We start from the raw sequence: 23,663 nt of genomic DNA, 5'->3' as shown, positions 1-23,663 counted from the left end.
GTTCTGCAGAAGTGGAGACAAATTGAATTGAAACCAACTTGCAGTGAATAATAATAAGTATAGAGGAGAAAATATGTTTGGAAGTAAGAAATTGGCAAATTTGAGGTAGTTCTTCAAAAAAGATTTCAGGTTTTTACTGATACTAAAGTAAAACAAACTCATTCTTTCATGAAAACATCTGGATAACAACCAAACATTTCCAAATCTTCTATTTTGGTAAAGACATTTCTCTCTCTCTGCTTTTTGATAGAGTCTGCTGAGAAACTGTCAGTGTATAACAGCTAAAAATAGAGTCCTATTAATTGAATCAGGCAAAACGTAATTATCCTCTGTGCACTCTAATTACACAAGTCAAACAAAAGAAGAATACGAACAAGGAGAAGAATCAGAGTAACAGTGTAGTATATATACGGAGGCGGGAGGGAGATACAGTCAACGGGAGATTGAATGCATCCAGACAGGAGCAGGTGTAGAGACAAGATGAGACAAAGATCACGGCAACAAGGGTCACACAGAGGTCAATCTGATAAGGTCAGGGGTCAAAGTGTAAACTCAATCACATCCCCCCCATCCTCCCCTCTCGTTCCCCTCCTACCTTGTGGAATGGGGAGGTGGTGTATGGGAGCGTCGGCTGGAACAGCTGGGGCTCTAGTGTGGAAGAGATCCGGGGCTCGCTCCCATCGTGTTTCCTACGACCAGACAAGACGCAAGAAAACATTCAGTCAGAGAAGAAAAGGTCAGTCAGTCTGAGACGGAGAGGAGAGGAGAGAGGACAATAAAAAGCTTAATGCCTCAGGAAATATCGCTGCTCCCGTTTTGTGAGAAGGACAACGTGGTCTGAGACGCCGCCGTGACCTTCAGCCCGGGAACTGAGGGTCTATCTTTATTCTTACATTGACTTAAAGAGATAGTTCATTTTGGCAAATTATAGCCCATTGCTATAATCCCTATAGTCTCTTAGCAGTAGGTTCATTACCTTTATTTGTCGGTGCAAGCTGTTTTTAGAACGGCGGAGCAGAGCCGTGAGCTGCTCAGAGCTACGCTACGGAGGCTCATGGGATTTCTAATGGTTTCTCTCATCAAACTCATCAAATACACAATCCAACAACTCCAAAACGCTCTGGTGGACAAGTTGTGACCTGCACATTCACCACGCTATGAGATAATAACACAACGTTACCACACAGAGTTGTTTTAGAGGTAAATTCATGCAAAACCGCTGATGCACGTTGCCCTCGGGGGCAGTTTTTCTCTGTATTTCCCTCTAAAACAACTCTGTCTGGTAACGTTCTGTTATTATCTCATAGCGTGGTGAATGTGCAGGTCACAACTTGTCCACCAGAGCGTTTTGGAGTTGTTGGATTGTGTATTTGATGAGTTTGATGAGGGAAACCAAGAAATCCCATGAGTCTCCGTAGCGTAGCTCTGAGCAGCTCACGGCTCTGCTCCATCGTTCTAAAAGTAGCTTGCAGCGACAATTAAAGGTAACGAACCTACTGCTATGACTATAGGGATTATGGCAATGGGCCAATTTGCCAAAATGTTGAACTATCCCTTTAACAATTATCTGTGTCCCTGATCTGTTCTTTTTTATGTCTCTAGAAAGTGAAAAAAAACTGTGACATTTACAGAAAAGTTTCAACACAGAGCGGAGCTGCGATTGATATTAAAGCCGCTATGACTCCATCGGGAACAGTTGAGTTGAGGTTTATTTTCTCACAGGGTCTCGACTGTTTATGTCTAATGTGCAGTTGCCGTGGTGATAGAGGGTAAAACCTGCCGCCCAGATGCTTTTTTTTTTTTTTTCCACACTCTCAAAGTTGCTCCCAGTGTGTCAGGTCTTGAAACCTTTTTCCTCTCATAACCGAGCGGGAACATACAAGTTATATCTGACACTTACACTGAGCAAACGTCGCCGTTCCTTTGGAGTTTGTTTCTAAAAATAACAATTCCCAGAAGAGATTAAACAAAAAAGAGAGAGAAAGAAATCATACTCTGCTCTGCAGGTTCTTCAATTCTTTTACAGCATCGGCGGCTGCTAATCACACACACTTCGGGGATCTGGGGACACGATACCAATAGTTTCACATTTATTGAAACAGCAGCGTCTCTCTCTCTGTCTCTCTCTGTCTCTCTTTCCTCTCACAAACCCAGGAGAGAGAATAACGCACTGCAAATGAAAAACTGCGCAACGCTGCTGTCACGCATCCTTTGCTCTGAACTCAATATCATCACCACCAGGACGGCTTTATCCCCACAGGATCACTGATCGATGCCGGCCACCCCCCCCCCCCACGCTATGGACACTGACAACTGGCCGGTTTGCACAGCAGGGCTTTCAATTTGTTTGATTAATTCAATCTATTTCAAACACACAACGTGATCGATCGGGATGAAAGCGGACCTGGAATGGGCATGTTATGAGTGATATGATGCAAAAAAAAATGGAAAAACACACATGCAGTAGGCTTCATGGCTGATTGTGTTGTTCAGAGCAGCCACAGTGAAATGTGATCTACATCTGAAGAGTTGTGCTGTGTGTACTCAAACAGCCAATGAGCACCACAGAAAAATGTTATTCAATGCCTCTGAGTGCTAAATGAGACAGCGCTTTAAACTCAAAAATGAATTATTATAAGTCAAACAGTGAGTGAAGCGTCTCTGTCTGAGGATAAAAACAGGGACATGAACCTGAGAGATGAATCTGTTTTCACGTTCTCCGACTCGCTGGATCAAAATATAAAAAGAGAAAACATGAACATGAATCACTGTCTCATGTTTTGCTGCTTTCACACACAAAAAAACTGAATCTTCAATAGGATATCGGCTCCGATATGGACTAATTAGCTGGATCGGATATCGGATGAATGAGGTCGATCCAGCTTTCCGATCCAGTCATTTCTTTTTTATTTATATCATACACAGCAATATTGCAGCAGTATTTCTTTTTGCTGTTAATAACACTTTGTTATTTGTTAATGAATAATATTAAGTAGGCTACATTTATATCTGTGTTAATTTGTTACCTTATTTTAAACAAGGCTAAATGTTTATGTCAAGCCTGATGCCTTCACTCACATGGCAACGTATAGCCTACGGTTCATTCATTCATTCAACAGTAGTATCGGGCATATCGGGTATCGTATCGGCCGATACGCTCAGCCCAGGTATCGGTATCGGATTGGATCGGGAAAAAACTGGATCGGTGCATGATCTCTAATAAACGTAACTGGTGGGAACAATTGTGGGGTAAAAAAAGGAGCAATTTCCTCAAGAGGTTCAATAAACATGAACAAAGTGAGGAGCCTCAGCAGGAGCAGCAGCAGTTTCCCCCATGGGAGAGCAGGACATGATAAGGCATCAGCTGCCTTGAACTCTTAATTAGAGCTGATGCACAATAGATGGATGCAGGGCACACACACACACAGACACACACTCTCACTTATTTATGAGAGGGGAAATGGTTTCCTTTTAAAACAGTTGGTTGGAAGATTAAAAGAAGACTTGCACGCAGCAGCAGCAGCTGTGCACAAAACACACACAGCAAATACTCATTTGCATGAACAGGTGACAAGACATGCACACATGTAAGGCTGCGTACGTCCCACTGAGGTATAAAGAACAACACACATGAAAGTAAAAGAGGAGGAGGAGGAGGAGGAGGAGGAGGAGGAGGAGGAGGAGGAGAAATGTCCAGCCTGGTCCTTCACCCACACCTGCCTCCTCCACCTCCTCCTCCTCCTCCTCCTCTGTTAAAGCTTCACCCATAGTGTTAAAGCAGCACCTCCTCCTCCAGATCAGTGTGCAGCAGCAGCAGCAGCAGCAGCAGCAGCACTAAGCCACGGCTTCATCCACATCCACACACACACACACACAACACACCACACCACAAACAAATTACATAACACACCCCAGCTGGTTAGCGACGCATCACAGAAACGGAGCCGTGTGAAGAAGTGACAGCGTGTCACAGCTGGAAGACCGGGCACCGAGCGAAGGAGCAGAAGGAGCAGAAGGAGGAGAAGGAGAGAATAGAAGGAGCAGCAGCTTCTGTATAAACTTATTATAGTACTCACAGAGCGGGAGAGTGCAGCCGAGCTCCCTGGGAAGTCCGGACTAGTGACCAGAGCAGAGCAGCACCGGTGGCAGATGACTCACTCACTGCCTATACGGCTTTCTCCTCTCCTAGTTAAGCGTCTCCCTTCCTCTCCCTCCCTCTCTCCCTCCTCCTCCTCCCTCTCTCGTTCAGTTATCTCCTCTCTCTCTCTCTCTTTCTCTCTCTGCAGGTCCAGTCACTCACTTGCTGCTTCCCATCAGCTGCTGCTCACCTGCTGGCCTCTCTCTCTCTGTCTCTCTCTCAGCTCTTCAGACCACTGCACACTCACAGTGAGCATCCTCTCTGCCGCTGATTCTCCTCCCTCCCTCTCTTTCTCTCTCTCTCTCTCTCTCTCTCTCTCTCTCTCTCTCTCTCTCTCTCTCTCTCTCCTCCCACTCAGTCTTTCTCACACACATATGCACTCGTTAATTGTCACTTCCTCCATCACCCGCTTTGCCTCTTGTTCTCTCGCTCTCACAAACACAAATGATCTGCAGATTTTTTCCAAAACCCCACAACTCTAAAAAACCGCACACCACCGACTCCCAACCTCCACCCTGCTGCTGCTTATCCCCTTCAAAGCAGGAGACCCTCCCCCACCCCACCGTCTATTTAAGGGACAACTGAAGTCTGCCGCTCAGAAAGAGAAGGAGAGGGAGGGAGGGAGGGGGGGAAGCAGGGATGATTTGGGGAACAGAGCGAGGGGTTGCTTTCAATCCTGACGCTGCCTCAGGAGCAGCTTGGGGCTGTTGTTGTGGCAACCACATCAGCCACACATGCTTTAAAGGTATAATAATATGTAGGAATTACCCCCATCTAGCGGTGCGGTTGCATATCGGAACGTATTCTTGATGTTGCATTCACGTGAAATCGGGCAGATGTCAGACAGACAACAGAGGCCGCATGTAACAGGATAAACAAGCGTGACAATATGTTGTCATGGTGATGTCGTATTGTTTACCTGACCCACCGTCTTTCTCTCGTCCAGTAAAATGACATCCGGTTGGTTTGCCGACGGCCGTCTGCCTGACTGCACCCGAATGCAACATCAGTGCCTCCGTCCTTCCTCACACTACACAGTGGTGACAGTTTTAACAGGCGCTGGGGGCAGTTCTCGGTCTGAGAAGTGAAGCTCACTTCCGCGTTCAAAAAGCTGCAATCCCCTCGGCTGTCGCTAGGGGCTGGCTCCAGAAGGGAGCAACTCCAATTGAGCCCCATGTTAAAATAGCCGACTTTACAGCTTAAAAAAACATATTTACAGCCTGGTACATTTTATTTTATTTTTTTGGTCTCAACCGATTCTACCGTTTCTACCATTTCTACCCCCGCACACACTCTGAGGGGGGTGAATTTTTTTTAAACTCTACCGTTTTACTGTTATTAGGTTAAAATTCTGGCCAATTAGGGCGCGGAAACGTTGACAGGTCGGGAGACCGCTGCTTCGAGGCCAGTGGGCGGGCTCTCGGCCGGCAAACCACCGCACCGCTCCAAATATGGCAAGACAAATCCAACATGGCGCGTTTCAAACCCCCGTAGTAGCGGCACAAAACAGACTCCCCCAAACCAATGGGTGACGTCACGGGTGCTACGTCCATTCTTTATACAGTCTATGGCACTACCTTGAAAACTTTATTTCTCCCCGAGCCGACAGCTCCGGTGAGTTTCCGTGGTTACCTACGGTCACGCTGCCACTCAACGTAAAAAATGGCGATGCAACATGGCCGCCTCGGTTCGGTGCGTCGCCCACTTATGTATTTGTATGTATACATTTGTATGTATATATGTATTTGTAACGACTTGTAACAACTCATTCTAAGGTACGAGAAAGCTTTAATTTGTATGCGGGTGTGATTCCACTTCAGTGAAATACGTATTTATGAAAGACATATTTGATTTTTGCTAATAAAAAGTTACATACTGGGGCTTTAAAAAAAGAAGAAAAGAAAGCACCACCCACATTTATATTCATGTTCATTATGATATGACAGGAACAAGGTGATTACAACTCGCAGAGATGAAGAGACATCACAGCCTCCTTAATGCTCATTGTGCAGGGTGAGGAGTGGAAGGTTTTTAATTACTCTAATGAGTCTCATTCACTCCCCTGACGGTGAACATGTGCGTTTCCTCCACTGAGCTCCAGTCGGCAGCTCCCAGTGGACCTGTGACTATACACTACTGTCACTAGCAGCACCTTTCTCCTGCGTAATCCCTGACGAATCATATCCTTAATGCAGCGAGAGAGAGCTGCCACATCTCTGCGAACACCTGAAGTGTTAAGTAAATGAGTGTATTTTGTAACAGTATGTGTGAGTATGAGTATGTGTGTAGGCCTATGTGTGTGTGTGTGTGGTAGATGTGTCAGACATGAAGAGATAACAAGGGATTATAGCCCAGTCCTCACACTGTGCACCATTAAGAGTGTGTATTGTGATAAACAAACCCAAATAATCCTCTCACTGTCCAAGGCTTACAAGTAAAAAAAAAAAAACTGTATTATGGCTCTGAACAAACTTTCACAATGAGCAGATTAGCAGTGGTTTATGGGGACGTCCTTCAGTAATGAGACAAAAGGCTGAAAACCTCTGCAGATGGGGGTCACTTCTGTTCAGACGAGGAGGGTTAGTGGGAAAAAAAAAAGGCTGTGTTGTCAGCGAGGGGGGGTTTGTCAATAGTGCTTATAGATGAAAACACATTATCGGATAAGAGAGGAGCAGATTTCGCTTAAATGTCCTGCTTAAAATCTGATTAGCACCGAGTGGCGTTTTAACACGGCTCATTGCAGCTGGAACAAGCCACGTGGAACAAACAGCAAACAGAGACCTCGGTGACGACTCGACCTGCTGCTCGATTGCTGCTGATGAAATAACACAACAACAATACAACAAAAGCAGCAGCAGCAGAAGAGGAAGAATAAATACATCCTGAGCTTTATTTTTATCTCATGTGGAGGAGGATAGTTGGTTTTAAATTGATAGTGTCCTCCCTGCTCCAGTGTCTCCAGCAGGATCCCACAGTAAATCCCTTCCGACCGGCCCCGGCTGCCAGGGATTCCCATCCCATTATCCTGGTGAAATGGCCTGCGCCCCCACCCCACAACCTCCCTCCTCCCCCTCCTCTCCATCCTCTCCTGCCCCCACCCACTCCATGTCCTCTGAGAATCACTGCTGTCCTGACATTTCCACACCTCCAACCCTTCTCCCTTCTCCCTCTCTCTTCCTCTCTCTCTCAGCTTTATTATTTCCACCCAGCACAAGTTTAAATTATGATATTATATCCTCCAAGACACAGAAGCTTAAGTTAACTGGGGCCTGTGATTCCCAAAGGGATCAAGAAGCAAGATGACGAGGCGAATCAAGAAGGAGCCGTGGAGCTTCGCTGCTCATCGATATACTGTAAGTTGCTTCTGATCCAGAATAAATCCAGCAAGCAGCAAAGATACTGTATGGAGGTACATTTGTGTCTTTATTATTCAATCAAAAGAAAAGTTGATTTAAACAAAAAAGATATTATATTATCAAAACAAACTTCATTTCAATAAAAAAAAAAACTTTTCAATCAAAAAAAAAAGGATTTGAGTGCAAAAACATATTTGAGACCCACAAAATTGCATTTGATTTGATTTTTTCTTTGATTGAAAAGGTTTTTTTTGATTGAAGTGAGTTATAATTTGATTGAAATCGCTTTTTTGTTTAATCAACTTTTTTTGATTGAATAATAAAGACACAAATATCCTACCCATAATATGGCCTAAACACAAAAAATCCCCAAAATATTTTCAATCAAATAATAACTCACCTCAATAAAAAAAAAAAAAACTTTTCAATCAAAGAAAAAAAGGGTTCAAATGCAATTTTTTGGGTCTCAAATATTTTTTTTGTATTCAAACCCTTTCTTTCTTTGATTGAATAATAAAGACACAAATGTACCTCCATACCAAGTATGTAATATGTTTGTTGATGTGTGTGTGGCAGGCTGAGTGTGTGTGTGTGTGTGTGTGTGTGTGTGTGTGTGTGACTGCAGTGACCACAAAAAGGCCGGTGGTTCAAAGGTTCAGAGGTTCAAAGGTCCAGGTCTCCAATCACAGACACATTATACTCCCTCCTCATGTCAGAGGTCTCCAACAGGCAAGATGGCTGCTGCACGCTCTGAAATATGAATGAATGGTTATTTATGCATAACCGCTGAGTGTCTCCCACAGGTTGAGATTTAATTAGCGGTGGGCGACCTCATGGAAGAGGGGAGGGGGGGTGAGGGTAACTGCAGCCGCGGGAGTCGACTGCAAAACAACTCTGAATTTATGAGCTCTCTAATAAACTGCACATGAAGTCACCTTTCCTGCAGAATCCGCCGTCCTCATGGCTTTAAGCTGCACTTCCACCACAGACACATGAAACTAATCATATAAAAAAACACATTAAGTCTCTTTCAACAGGGGCAGATCTCTTCTGTGAGACGCGCTGTGATTACGTTTGTTTCTGTATTTCGGTAACACTTTATTTGACGCCTATCTCTATAACGCATTATAACCACATACCTTATAATGAGTTATAATGCAGTAATAGCACTGAATAACTATAGTTATAAACACTCATAAATTATCATAATGCTTTATAACAATAATCGTAACACACTATAAAGCATTTTATCACGACTTATAAGGTCAGGTATTATAATACGTTATAATTGTTAGTAACTCGCTGACAATGCCCACATTTATAATGCATTATAAATATAGTTATAATGTGGCTTATAAACAGCTATCATTATAAACACTCATAAATTATCATAAGACTTTATAACAATAAGCATAACACAGAGCATTTTATAATGGTTTAGAGTTATAAAGCTCTATGATGTGTTATGCTTATTGTTATAAAGCCTTATGATAATTTAAGAGTGTTTATAATGATAGTTATACACATCTATAAGCCAATTATAACACATTATAACTATATTTATAATGCATTATCGATGTGGGCATTGTCAGTGAGTTACTAACAATTATAACGTATTATAATACCTGTCCTTATAAGTCATGATAAAATGCTTTATAGTGTGTTATGATTATTGTTATAAAGCATTACGATCATTTATGAGTGTTCATAACTATAGGTATACAGTGCTATAACTGCATTATAACTCATTATAAGTATGGTTATAATGCGTTATAGAGATAGGCATCAAATAAAGTGTTACAGTACCAGTATTTCCACTGTCATTAATCACTACAGTAAATAAAGCAATAGAAATATTTGCAGTCGGAGTTGGGCACCGTGGGTCTGAAGGTTCGCCTGCTGTTTTTTTTTTTTTAGATTTGTTAAAACCCGCCCACAGTCACTCTTATACAAATTGGCTGTGTTTAATCAAGCCCACAGTTTGTTTGCAAGGCAAAGCAGGAGTGCCAACTGCTTCCCAACTTTTGGAGAAACTTTACATCCCCACCATGATTTCTCTGCAGCACACCCGAATCCCACTGTGACTGTGATTGTGACTGCGTTGATAATCATGCAGAAATTTCTTTAAATGCTTTGTTTTGGACTGCGTAATGGGGCAACAGGGGAGAGAAGGGGTGGGGGGGCTTAAAGCAAATATGACAGATGTTAATGACGATGTTAACTACGGGCTTCTCCTCACATTAGATTCTGAGAGTGGGTCAGTTTTAATTTCAAACTTTATTACTGTATTATTATTTATTTATTTATTATTTGTGCTCTGTCTTACTGTGGCTGCTGCAATACTGTACATTTCCTTAATGTGGTATGAATATATTAAGGTATATCTTATCTTATCTTATCTTATCTTATCTTATCTTATCTTATCAGCCTCTTCTTACAGTAGCTTAGCATGTCAACATACAGTACAAGCATGTGGTTATTCATAGTAAACACAGGCTGTTCAGGAAGTCATGAATTTGGTCATAAATCAAAACAGGAGACAAATTTAAATTCTAGGTTGAAAAGTATAGAAATTGACAAGTGTATTAATTCATTCTGAGGGGAAAATAATGTATCATAGTAGTCGAAGAAGCAAAATTTCCCGGTAATTCATCCAACAACTTCACAAGCTGCTGGTGGAATAGAATAAAAGTCTGAACATCACCAAAGTCAGAGGGATTCTGGGCGCCCTGAGTAGAAAACACATTGATTCACTATAAATCAATAACAGTAACTGTACAGTGGCAATAAGATCAATAAAGTCAGTACAATCCACTCAGAAGCTGACTTATTTAGTCTAGTTTAGTTCATTATGGATCCCCATTAGTCACTGCCTCAGCAGCGACTATTCTTCCTGAGGTCCTACGTGACAATATATAAAAAAATAAAATAAAAAAAAAGCTTTAAATCTGGACCAAAGGCGTGAACTGACCCACATTTCCGTCCTCGGCGCCACGAGGCCACTGGTGTGACTGACAAAAGGTTAAATTCCATATTTTAATAAATTAAAATGCATAATTTCCATGCTATGTGAGTAATACACCCTCACCACCTTAACTTACCTCCTAACCACAGGTTTGACCTCAATTACTTCATGAGCCCTGTCCACAGCCGCCTCTAACCCCCCTCACCTCCTCAAACATCATTTATTTACACTGCTCACTGCTGATAACACGTGTGAAATCTTACTTCTGCGGTCGGACGCCAGCACCTTTAGCTACGCTGCTGCTGCTGCACGCTAGTATTGTTTCCCCATGAGACTCCGTATATTACACTGATAACAGCAAAGTGCTCACACATACGGAGCTGCTCTCTCCCTGTTCTCTGATTTTTTTTTTTTTTTTTTTTCCAAATTCATTATGCCGTATAGAGCAGCACCTGCCGCCTCGCCTGTCACCTGTTCTCCACAAGCCGGAGACATAAGGAACACATGTGCTGTGAATTATCACATAAATAGGCCCTGGAATTGCCCTGTTCTCCCCCTCACCCCCTCCTCACCCCCTCCTCACCCTGACCTGAAGCACTCAGACAAACAGGGGGGGGAATGATTGTCTCTGGTGTGAACCCATCTCTCTGAGTGGCACTTTTAGGCGTACTATGTGGCAAAATGAAAAGATGATTTCCTCTCACAGTTTTTCTCTTTTGGTTGAGTTTCAGCGACATAAATGTCTCATAATGAAACATAACATTTGATCTGACCTTTTGACTTATCTCTGTGTCTTAAAGGTACATTGTGTAGGAATTACTCCCATCTAGTGTTGCGGTTGTATATCGCAAGCAACTCAATCGTATTTTTCATGCTGCATTCACGTGAAATTGGGCAGACGGACGACAGCTGCTGCACGTAACGGCATAAACAAGCCTCTATGTAAACAAGTGGTCCGTCAGCACGAGGCAAAACAATACACGTGACAATATGTTGTCATGGCGATGTGGTATTGTTTACCTGACCCACGTTTTACCGTCTTTCTCTGGACTTCTGTGACTAAAATGACATCTGGTTTGTTAGCGACGGCCGTCTGCCCGACTGCAGGTGAATGCAGCATCAGTGTAACGCTCCATTCCTCCTCACTGCGTTACCGCGGTGACTTTTCACAGACGCCACCTCCACCTGAGCCGACAGCTCCGGTGTCTCCGCTGAGTTTCCGTGGTTTCCTACCGTCACGCTGCCACTGAACGTAAAAACATGGCGACACCACATGGCAGCAGCACCGAGCTTACCCGCTCCATGTAGATATGAATGATATGAACGGCTCATTCAGAGCTGAAAGGAACACTTCACTTTGTTGATGGGGGGATTACTGACTAATGAAAAACAGACTTTTGAACCAAATAATCGATTTTCGTGAATAGATAACAGGAGAAGTTACACAATGTCCCTTTAAAAGGGAAAAAACACAAAACAACTCCACAACGTTCCTCAGTCTGTTTTGGAAAATACTGAACCGCCGCAGCCTTTTATCGTACTGCCATAAAAAATGATTGCTGCAACAATCAAGCAAAAGCAAATAGTGGACAAAAATTCAAAAAGCGATAGATAAGTCAGAGAGACTGTTTGTTCCCAAGGGAACTGCACTTCTAAAAGACCTTTAATGCAAACAGGCAGATATGGAAATCCTATTTAGTCTCTCTTATCAAGGCACTAGAACACATTGGCTGCTTTCACTTGAAGGTATGAGCTGGTTTTTATGGTGCAGCGTCGTATTCAAGGCAGGAATATAGTGGGAAAAACAAACTTTGACTACGGGGGCTGTACAATCAAACGCTACACGCTAGGAATTATAAATAATAAAATATCTGTGGGATCCGACGTGACGAGTGAGCGGACTCCTTAATGGGCTCTCAGGAGCTCACACCTCCCCTGACAGCTGCTCGTATTCCGTGTGCACTAAAAGGCCAGGTACAGCAGGTGTTTCTGAATAAAGCATGTTCGCTTCCACCAACAGCTTCCTGATTCCCCGGCTCGCTCGCTCGCTTTATCTCTCACAATATCGCCGTCCAAGATTTCCTTGGTAACGTTGAACATCGTCCTCAGGGGAAATCACAGCGATGCAGATGTGCCATTTCAACAACAGAAGGTCACCGTGGGATCATTTTGCACTTTTTTTTGTGTGTTTGATATTAATGCCACCGAAGCGTATAGCTACATCCCTCCTGTTGATCAAGATGAGACCAAAGGAACTAAATCTTCGACCAGGAGAGAGTTTCCTTTTCCCCATGGGAAAGAAAAAAAAAAGCAGCAAGCAGGAGACAGGAGCAGTAAATCTCAGCCTCTCCCCTTCACGCTGGCTTATACCACACTGTCCTGTGCATGACAAGTGTCAATAAAACAGGCTGCCAACATCCCAGGATATCCACTCAGGGATATACCCATCCACAAACAACAAAGAAATAAAGACCTTGGCTTTCTCTCTCTTTCTTTTCAATACCTGAAGTGCAGTACAAGTGTGTCTTCCAAGCCAGAAGACACTGCAGCAGTTGCAACAGTGGGCGAAGGAGGAGTAAAAAAAAAAAAAGAAAAAGAAAGGAAAAAGCTTGGAAAGAAAAGAAACAACTTCGCCAGAGAAAAAAGCTCCAAGAATCTCAGAGATAAAGCAAAAGAAGAAATGTCCAGTCAAGTCAACGTTGTTCCCGGTGCAGCTCGTCGTCGTCGTCTCAACGGTCCGCTGCTGTCATCTGAGCTTTATGTTTCCTTTTAGACATCTTGTGCCGGTGCTGGATAGATGGATGGTGGTGGTGGTGGTGGTGGATGACATGTCAGGATTTGGATTATTGAGACGGGGGAGAACCAGGGGGGGGCGAGCTTGTCACTTTGGCGCTATATTTAGTGAGACAGCAGGAGACTCGCAGAATGAGACAGAGAGAAAGAGAAAGAGAGAGAGAGAGACAGACAGTCTATCCTGATTGGCTTTGACAGTTCGCTATATCCCCACTATGTCCGCTTCTCTCAGACAACTCAGCCTGACACACACACAAGACGAGCGTGCACAAGCAAACTGACACCCAGGCCCCGGCTTAATGCTCCGAGTGCAGAGAGGAGAGACACACACAGAGGCTGATGTGGAGCGATGCATCTCATGGGAAATGAGCGAAACACAAACAGAGGAGTGTTTACAGTCACACCTCTGAAGTGTGTATGGGCAGAGGGATGAAACACAGGCTCAGAATTTAGACAGCGTAATAAAAAGAGAATGAGGAGGACTAATAAATAGCAAGGTCACAGTGCAGCATTCAATTCAATATAGATTTGTATCTTTTTACCTGCTGAGTAAAATATATATTCACTCAAAAGAAAGAGAGGAAGAAAAAAGGGGGGGAAAAAGGCAAACGTGACGATGCATATTCTCTGCCACTAGAGGGCAGAGGTCAGTTCAACCCAGCACCACCACATCCATCCTCTAACTGAGATACAGACTTTTCAAGAAACAGAAAACAGTGGGCATTTGAGGAAAAGAAGACACTTAAAGGGATAGTTCAACATTTTGGCAAACTGGCCCATTGCCATAATCCCTATAGTCATAGCAGTAGGTTTGTTACCTTTAATTGTCGGTGCAAGCTATTTTTAGAACGGCGGAGCAGAGCCGTGAGCTGCTCAATGGGATTTCTTGGTTTCCCTCATCAAACTCATCAAATACACAATCCAACAACTCCAAAACGCTCTGGTGGACAAGTTGTGACCTGCACATTCACCACGCTATGAGATAATAACAGAACGTTACCAGACAGAGTTGTTTTAGAGGGAAATTCATGCAAAACCACTGATACGCGTTCCTGTCGGGGGAAGTTTTTCAGCAAGCAGTCTCTGCATTTCCCTCTAAAACAACCCTGTCTGGTAACGTTCTGTTATTATCTCATAGCGTGGTGAATGTGCAGGTCACAACTTGTCCACCAGAGCGTTTTGGAGTTGTTGGATTGTGTATTTGATGAGTTTGATGAGGGAAACCATTAGAAATCCCATGAGCCTCCATAGCGTACAGTAACTCTAAGCAGCTCACGGCTCTGCTCCGCCGTTCTAAAAATAGCTTGCACCGACAAATAAAGGTAACAAACCTACTGCTAAAACTATAGCGATTATGGCAATGGGCCAATTTGCCAAAAATGTTGAACTATCCCTTTTTAATGCCTCTTAGAAGGAAAATAAAAAGTGCTTCAAAGCTGCAGCTCTGTCCTGAACGAAGGTCAGGTGGTGTATCATGGGCTGAGACTGAGTTGATTTAAAGAATGAACAGGAAGTTATACAATGCTGCAACAGTCTGCCACAATAATCCACCCTGCTCCGGGGACAAAGAGGCAGAGTGCACTTTGTGTCTGGATGTATGTTTCCATGCGTGTAGGAGCAAGAGAGAGAGAGAAAGAAAGAGAGAGTGAGAGTGAGAGAGAGAGAGGAAGGGAGGCTCTTATACAAGTATAACCATTATCCACACTAACCCTCCTCTCCCATTTCCTCCCATCAGGGGAGCTTAGCAAGACAGGATTACAACCAATTACAGGCCTCCCCCGCAGAGAGGCCGAGACGCGGCTCGAGGATCATCTGTTTGTTGTGTGTATGACCCACGATGACCGGATGTGAGACCATCACTTATAGGCATTTAATCAACGATAAGAAGAAGACTCAAGGAAGGATCAAAAAAACCGAAACATAAAACAACACGTGAAGCAGATTTGTGGCCGTCATCGGCTCGAATACACAAATATACAAATATAACGCTCAAACAATGGGAACAATGGGATGTGCACACACACACGCTATAGGCAGGTGCATCTGGGTCATGCAGGTGTCGTTAAAACTGTCTTATTGTGCAGGTTATTAAGAGGAAACTCACCAGAATTTTTTAGGCCTTCCAATTCGGAAAGGGGAGCACGGCATTTTTGTTGTTGAGTTGTTCCCTTAAAGTTTTAGCCTGTCGGGAGATTTTTAACCCACTGCTCTAAATTTCCAGTCACATCCTGTTAGAAACTTACAGCACCTGGAGGAAGATTTTGACTTTGATTCTTCCAAAGTTTGTAGAGCATACAGTATGTTTGTTTTTTTTTCTCTTTCTTTATCTAACTTTTGTCCTTAGGGCTAAACATAGCAGAGGATCCTCTCTCTAAAAAAAAACAAAAAGAAAAAGGAGCTGTTTGTGAAACATCTGATGCCACTTTCGCTGTCGAAATTGATCTGTCCTGCTGAGCATGAACACTGATGATTATGTGATATCATTCAAGTTCTATTAGCACAGTGGGAAGGTTGAGGTTCCTCCAGATTCATCAAGCTGTGGTATTCCTCGGCGGAGAGGACCAAGTGTCATTCTGCTGCTCAACACCAAATGCATTTTCTCCTGCAGACGTCGCATTGTGCTGCTGCTGCTGCTGCTGCTCTCTTCTTACTCTTCCTGTCACGTCACCTCATCCACTCACTTCCTTTATCCTTCTTCCTCCTCTTCTCTTCCCGCTGCTGTTTTATATCCTCTTTTAGATTCTCCTCTTCATCTTTTACATCCCGCCAGCGTCTCTTGTCTTCTTCTCCTTCTTTACCTTGAGGTGCGGTATGTATGTTGCAGCCGTACTGTAGCCCGACACTCAATCTGCAGTCTCTGCAAACAAGCCTCAGTCACTGCTGAATAAAAAAAGAGGAGGCCTGGCTGCTAAAAGAGATCCTCCTTGTATCTGTATTCCAGAGGGAAGGAGCGATGATACTGCAACGAAGCAACTGTTTAACCTGCTGCAGTCAGACAGAGGAGGAGGAGGAGAAGGAGGGTGGGGGGTTTGAGGGCCAGACTTTCGTGCATGGCACCACACCTAAAGCTTTTTTTTTCAGAGATGGAGAGGATCGTCTATATCTGCAGTGGCACGAGGTGTGCACACTGGGCTCCCTGCCTGTCTGCACGTGCCACACACACACAGCAGTAACTCAACCTTGCCAGCACTGCAGAGATGGCAGCGTGGACTGACTGGGTGTCTGTTTCCCTCTCCACTGCTGCCCATCTGCTGCTGCTCCTCTTCTACCTTTTTATTGGCACATTCATCTTACTTACACTCTACTCAGCGGACTGATTCACACATTTAACACCTACAAGGCCAGTCTGAGGCAGTGACACTGAACGCCACTCCAGAGACTGCTGTAATCCAAGGTGATAAATAGAATAAAATAAAATAAACTCCTTTTTCTGCAACTTAAAGGCCGATTTAGTGCCTACACTGCAAAACTCAAAATCTTACAGAGAATATTTGTCTTCTTTCTCGTCAAAAATGTCATTTCTAGTCAAAACAAATCTCATTATACTTAAAATAAGTCTCACCACATTTAAAAAGTAGCTTGTTTTTAGACACTTTGCAACTTCTTTCAAGCATATTTTCTCTTGAAATATGTAGAAAAATCTGATAGCGGGGCAAGTTTTTCTTTCTTATTACAAGCACAAAAACCTGCTTTCACTGGCAGATTTTTCTACTTATTTTAAGTAAAAATTAGTTTGAAACAAGTGAAAATGATCTAAAAACAAGTACATATTTGGGTGATGAGTCTTATTTTAAATGGAAAGAGATTAGTTTTGACTAGAAATGACACATTTTGACAAGAAATAAGTGAGTTTTTGCAGTGTAGCTGCTGCTCTGTCATGATTTACACTGCAATGGCAAAAAGAAATAGCAACAGAATAACTCACCATATGCTTCTAGCCTTGGAGAAAGTCTTGTCCACCCTGAAAAAAAAGAAAAAAGAAACAGAGAGATCGGCTCTTATTATCAGTGCTTATTTACATCAAATTAAAAACTGAATGCCATGACATTCTGGTTGTTTTTGTTGCCAGGAGGAAATCGCCAGAAATCCTAACCATGATACCAACAAGGTGAGGAAATCAATCAGTCAATAACCCAAAGACATGACACCAGGAGGCACATGACCAAATTCTGCACTTACTAAGAGTTTCCACGCTCTTATCATCTAAGTTTACTCAGACTAATTTAGGTGTGGAAAGTGCAGAGGGATAATGGACCGTCCTCTCCACTCTACTACTCTAAAAAGTCCAGTGAACTGAGAGAGGTTGGTTATATTATATGCAGTGGGTTGGGTTACCCTGAAATAACTCCTGCCATCTGTTGAAGTAGCATTTCCAAGGATGAAAGGATGATTACTGTGAGACAAAAACTATTCTTATCTTTATTTGAATCTGCGCTTTACGAGGCTCATTACTCACCGGCGGTCGCAAAATAAACTATCGCCTTGTTCTCAAGTCGCTCTGGATAAACAGATTTGAGTCGTAATAATGACTGGAAACAATAGCCAGATGATGCAGTGAGTGGTGGGAGCTCCACTGATAGGTAATAATGCAGGATGCTGTTTCTGCCAATAGATGGCACTGTGTGTGTGTGTGTGTGTGTGTGTGTGTGTGTGTGTGTGTGTGTGTGTGTGTGTGTGTGTGTGTGTGTGTGTGTGTGTGTGTGTGTGTGTGTGTGTGTGTGTGCAGACTAAAGGAAATATCTGGCAGGTGAGAGTCACGACAAACTGCCACATCAAACACTGAACCCCCCTCTCCCCCTCGCCCCAGTCCCGACAGGGTGTCAACAACCTCACACACCAACAGGACCAGATACTTTTCACCTGGCTAATCAGGGAAAACATCACAGTCTTTTTTCTTTCTTTTTTCTGTGATCAAATGTTCTTATTTATATCTTCTTTTTCTTTTCTTTTGGCATCAACAGTTATGTCAAATAAGCTTTACAACATAGGGGAGACCGGGGATGGTTGTAACATCATCACTTTCACCAATACGGGATAACATGAGAGTTATGTGATCAATATGATGTGTACACACTCACTCCCTGACATTGCATGTGAATTTGCATGGCTGTGTCAATAAGTGTGTAGGTTTTACAGCCAAAAAACTTTTTTTTTTTAGGTCAGAAACTAATATTTTGGACCAAGTCTACACTGCAAAAACTTGAATATCTTACCAAGAATATTTGTCTTATTTCTAGTCAAAATGTAATGTCTAGTCAAAACAAATCTCATTATACTTAAAATAAGACTCATCACATTAAAAAGTAGCTTGTTTTTAGACACTTTTGACTTCTTTCTAGCATATTTTCACTTGAAATAAGTAGAAAAATCTGATAGTGGAGCAAGTTTTTCTTCCATATTACAAGCACAAAAAAACTTGCTTTCACTGGCAGATTTTTCTACTTATTTCAAGTGAATATTTGTTTGAAACAAGTGAAAATGATCTAAAAATAAGTGAATTTTTAGGTGATGAGTCTTATTTAAAGTGGAAAGAGATTAGTTTTGACTAGAAATGAGACATTTTGACAAGAAATAAGACAAATATTCTTGGAAAGATTTTGCAGTGTACATTTTGACTAGTATCGATACCGTTGAAGTTTGAATTAGGTAACTTGTATAAGATGAAAGAGCAGGTTCTTGGGTGAAATATGAGTCATTTCATCAATGTTTATTTCAAACCACCATGTTGGTCCAGCTGGTCAAACAATGGCTGACAGGGGTGGGGATGGTTGTAACACCTTTTACCTTTGTTGTTCTATTAAGTGTCAGTGTCACTAACTGTCAACCATCTTTCCTGGAATTATACATGAATTATTAGCTGCTTCTGACCTCTTGCTGAAGGTTTCCATTCATACATGTTCACCTTTCATCTGTAGCTATTATCAGAAGATGTTCTAGAACACTAACGTTACAAAAAGTAACACCATCACTAACGCCGGGTATTTTTTACCCGATATAATATACCCATAAAAAAATATTTCTCACCAAAGTATATTAAAATACAACAATACATGGCAAATTGAAGTACACTTCCTTAATTTTCCACTGTACAATGTTTCACAAAATGAAAAAAAGGTATCATGGTGACCCTATAAAAAAATGTCCAAAATTTTTGATTTTTTTTTGTTTTTTTAACAAAAACTTCCTTAAAAAAAAACTAATGGAGCTGGGACTTTGTCCTTCAGACCACCCATTTGTGGGACATTTGAGCCTTATTTGGTGGAGTAAAAAGAAAAAAGAAGAATTTTCAGCATCACCAGAAATGGTCGCCAGATTTAGATACATAAACACTAACGTCGGGTGAAATCCACCCGAACATGTGCCTGCTGAAAAAACTAGGGATGGGAGCAGGGTAACATGCCTACCTTCAATGACGTCAGTGAGCAGTATGAAGCTACCCAGGGACCCATGAAACTCAGACAACAGCAACATAATGAAAATTATGAAACAATAATTTCATGGGTGAAAATCACCCGACGTTAGTGTTCTAGGGTTAAGAAGCTTTCTAATGTTAGCATCCACACCACTGACACTGTTCTTCATTTAACCGTCAGTGATGAGTTATTTTTGTTCATACTGAACCACAGAAAGATGCTTTAGTGTTGGAACATGCACGATAAACTTACATAGATGCATGTTTTTTTTTTGCTTTGGTCTCAGTTTTTAGTTTTTAATTTCACTGTTACAATTGACCCCAGGTTGTGTTAGAACCTATACCCCGGTAGTGGGGCAGGTTGTAACAGTGGCACTCCTTGCATTTGACATCAAGTTGTGAATTATTTGATATACTTTGAGAAGTTTAAGGCACTGCTATTTGTAGTGGATAAATGAGGGTACAGGTGTCAAAATTTGAGAGCCCTACCATGAACACTATGCAAGTTATGGGAGCTGAGACAAAAAGTGTTACAACCATCCACGGTCTCCCCTACACTTACACATACCCCATGGCAAGATTAATAAGAATTAGACAGAGAAAGCTGCAATACATGGTGTTCGTTTGGAGTCCTACAGTACATCTTGCAAGTCTGGTTTTGATTTGATCTGCTGCCATGTGCCAAGATAAGATATTCTGTTCCTTTGCATTATGGATTCGGGCTGTAGATATTTCCAAATAGATAATAATATGAAGAAAAGTCAAATACCAATGAGAGATGTTAAGCGTGTGCAGTGGTTTCCATCTTTTCACAGTCTTAAACGCACATTCACACACACATTCACACAGCTTCTGTTGAAGAGCAGCTTTTCTCTACCTCACCCTTCTCGGGGACAGAGTGGTTATTTGACACTGAAAACTGCTGTCCAGGCAGGGTGTGACTCACGGCTGCAGGCCTGTCGCTGGTGATAGCTGGTGGTGGTGGTGACACGGGAAGATGGGAATGTGAAGCATGTGTCTCAGCTGCCTCTGGTGCCGTTTGCTGACCTCTCCGCGCACAAACAGCAGAAACAAAATACATAACTCAAACAAAACCAAAAAGCTATTGTGTTGATTTTGTCTCATATGACTCCTATTCATCATCCCTCAAGCCACATTTTGGGGCGTCTTCACCATTGCCCGCACCCTGTACAGACAGACAGACCTCAGACCTCTCACTCATCTTTCCTAGGACATAATCAGCTTACATGACACAGCACAGCAGCAACCGAAGGATCAAATAACCAACTCTCTGACTGGAGCGAGGTGTCACTTTTTCTGCATTAGAAATATGGGTAAAAAATAAATAAAAAAAGATTAAAAGTCTAGAGCCAGGGTGATTGCATGCTCATAATTTTTTTTTGCTATTGCTACGTAGCTCAGAAGTTAGCATCAAAAGCTTCAGACTTAGTTCCTTTACTCACCAAGATCTGTTTCCAGAAAACAACGCCAGATTTAACTCTTCTTCTTCTTCTTTTCCAGTGAAACCAACACGCTAAGCAGCAGTAAGCCCCAGTCTGTCCTGTTGCTCTCTCTCTGCAGCCTCCAATCCAACCTGCCCTGAAGACTCCTACTAATAGCACTAATTATAGGACGTATTGTATCATAAAGACAACTATAGCAGCCGAGGCTCTTGTCAAGTGACAATCAGCACCATCCGCGACAGAGAAAAACACAGTAATAGCCGCTCTAACATGCATGTATAATGGGTGTCATCCATGCTAGCAGCTTCACTCTACAACAAAGCTACTGGACAATATTGAAATCTGTAACTGAGGGCATGGAAAGTCAGATGATCGCTGAAGTTACTGATATTCTTCCTGAGGGGAACATGAATGTTTGAACCTAAACACAACACTAAAAAACTTCAAACCACAAACGTGTCTAGAGGCAAAGTCAGGGGATCTATACTGGATATTTGTTATATAGCCTACACTGCAAAAACTCAAAATCTTACCAAGAATATTTGTCTTATTTCTAGTCAAAACAATCTCATTATACTTAAAATGAGACTCATCACATTTAAAAAGTAGCTTGTTTTTAGACATTTTTACTTCTTTCAAGGATATTTTCACTTCTGAATACAATCTGATACTGGGGCAAGTTTTTCTTTCTTATTACAAGTACAAAAAAACTTGCTTTCACTGGCAGATTTTTCTACTTATTTCAAGTGAAAATTTGTTTGAAACAAGTGAAAATGATCTAAAAACAAGTTAATTTTTAGGTGATGAGTCTTATTTTAAGTGGAAAGAGATTAGTTTTGACTAGAAATTAGACATTTTGACAAGAAATAAGACAAATATTCTTGGAAAGATTTTGAGTTTTTGCAGTGTATATCTGTTCTCTGGGGACCATGAATGTCCTCAGACCATTTTATGACAGTCCATTCAACACTTTCAGTCTGGACCAGCAGGTATTTCCAACCCTGAAGTCATGTCTCAAACATGGTCAGACGACAGAATGAGTTTCTGTTCTCATTCATGAAAAGCCGCCTCTTATAGGAAATACTCAAGTAAAGAAAAAAATGTAAGGAGTCGAACTTCTTCTTTTTCTGTGAGAAATTCTCAAAAGATAAATGAAAGCCCCACAACTTCCTCCTTCTGAGAAAACAGTGCTGGTGAGAGGAAACAAGCTCTGGTGGGGTTTGTTTGTTCACTATAGGCTACAGTGAGTGGAGTCACGGGCCGACAGACTTTGTGTTGTTACAGTATATAGTCGTCGTCGCCTGATTCACCACGAGATCGCTCATCGTCGTTAACCTCCGAGACTCCTTGTGACATTATAATGACAGTGAGAGAGAGAGAGAGAGAGAGAGACTCGGAGGTGGTGCAGCTCCATGCATCTCAGCGGTGACTTCACTGAGCCTGACAGACGTGTGTGTGTGCAGTTAAGTGGAATACACACTGGTGCTTACAGAGAGAGAGAGCCAAAATACTTAAGGGGCCTGTCGACTCACTGCAAAGCCGAGTGTGAGGGGGGTGAGGAGGGGGTGGAGGGGTGGCAAAAGCTGTTTTCATATGTGCTGCATCACTAAGAATAACATTTTCTAAACCTCATCCTGTGCTGCTCACCCCTTTCTCAGGTTTCATGGAATTCCCATAAAGTGAAATCAACGCGGGCGTGTCCAGATTATTGGATAAACGCTCCAAACTCAGGGGAGAAAAAAACCAATACAGGACATTTGCGATAAAGCAAAACACACTGCAAAAACTCAAAATCTTTCCAAGAATATTTGTCTTATTTCTTGTCAAAATGTCTAATTTCTAGTCAAAACTAAACTCATCACCTAAAAATGAACTTGTTTTTAGATCATTTTGATTTGTTTCAAACGTATTTTCACTTGAAATAAGTAGAAAAATCTGCCAGTGAAAGCAAGATTTTTGTGCTTTGTAATAAGAAAGAAAAACTTGCTCCACTATCAGATTTTTCTACTTATTCCAAGTGAAAATATGCTTGAAAGAAGTAAAAATTGTCTAAAAACAAGCAACTTTTTAATGTGATGAGTCTTATTTTAGGTATAATGAGATTTGTTTCGACTAGAAATGACATTTTGACTAGAAATAAGACAAATAGTCTTGGTAAGATTTTGAGTTTTTGCAGTGCAGAAAACGAGAGACCCCAGAGATGAGACCTTGTAACAACACACTGCGACAGATAAAGGATCAATTTGTTAAGATTATAAAACGTGTATGTGTATGATGTATGTCCTCCTTCTTTTCTATGCTAAGCTTCTTACAATCTACACACTTGTACAAATATTATACTTGGCTGACATCTTGGTATACACCCTAAAGAAACTATCCTCAGATAAGGGGACGAGAAAAACGAATACGAGATCCACAGTGTTTTCCATAATATCTCTCTCAACGTCTTATTATTAAAGTGTCAACTGGGAGAGAGCGAACCTGGACCGAGCAGAGCAGGACAGCTCGACAGATAAAGAAGAAGCAGAAGAGCTGA

At 42.1% G+C, this 23,663-nt stretch overlaps 1 protein-coding gene across 5 annotated transcripts in view; it reads right to left on the bottom strand.

Annotated features, from left to right (window-relative positions):
* LOC310988629 (rap1 GTPase-activating protein 1-like) overlaps nt 1–23,663 on the bottom strand; it is a 60,624-nt gene that overhangs the window by 29,975 nt on the left and 6,986 nt on the right. For all 5 annotated transcript variants that reach the window (XM_083975300.1, XM_083975303.1, XM_083975298.1 and 2 more), the window contains exons 2-3: nt 17,178–17,213; nt 596–689 (exon numbers count right to left, since the gene is read on the bottom strand). In XM_083975300.1, the coding sequence (XP_083831426.1) occupies nt 596–689; nt 17,178–17,213 (130 nt within the window). The remainder of the gene's footprint in view (nt 1–595; nt 690–17,177; nt 17,214–23,663) is intronic.

This window comes from Trachurus trachurus (genome assembly GCF_905171665.1).
Source record: "Trachurus trachurus genome assembly, chromosome: 7".
Taxonomy (NCBI): domain Eukaryota; kingdom Metazoa; phylum Chordata; class Actinopteri; order Carangiformes; family Carangidae; genus Trachurus; species Trachurus trachurus.
Note: the sequence above shows the minus strand (reverse complement) of the source record. Positions and strands in the feature narration are given on the sequence as shown.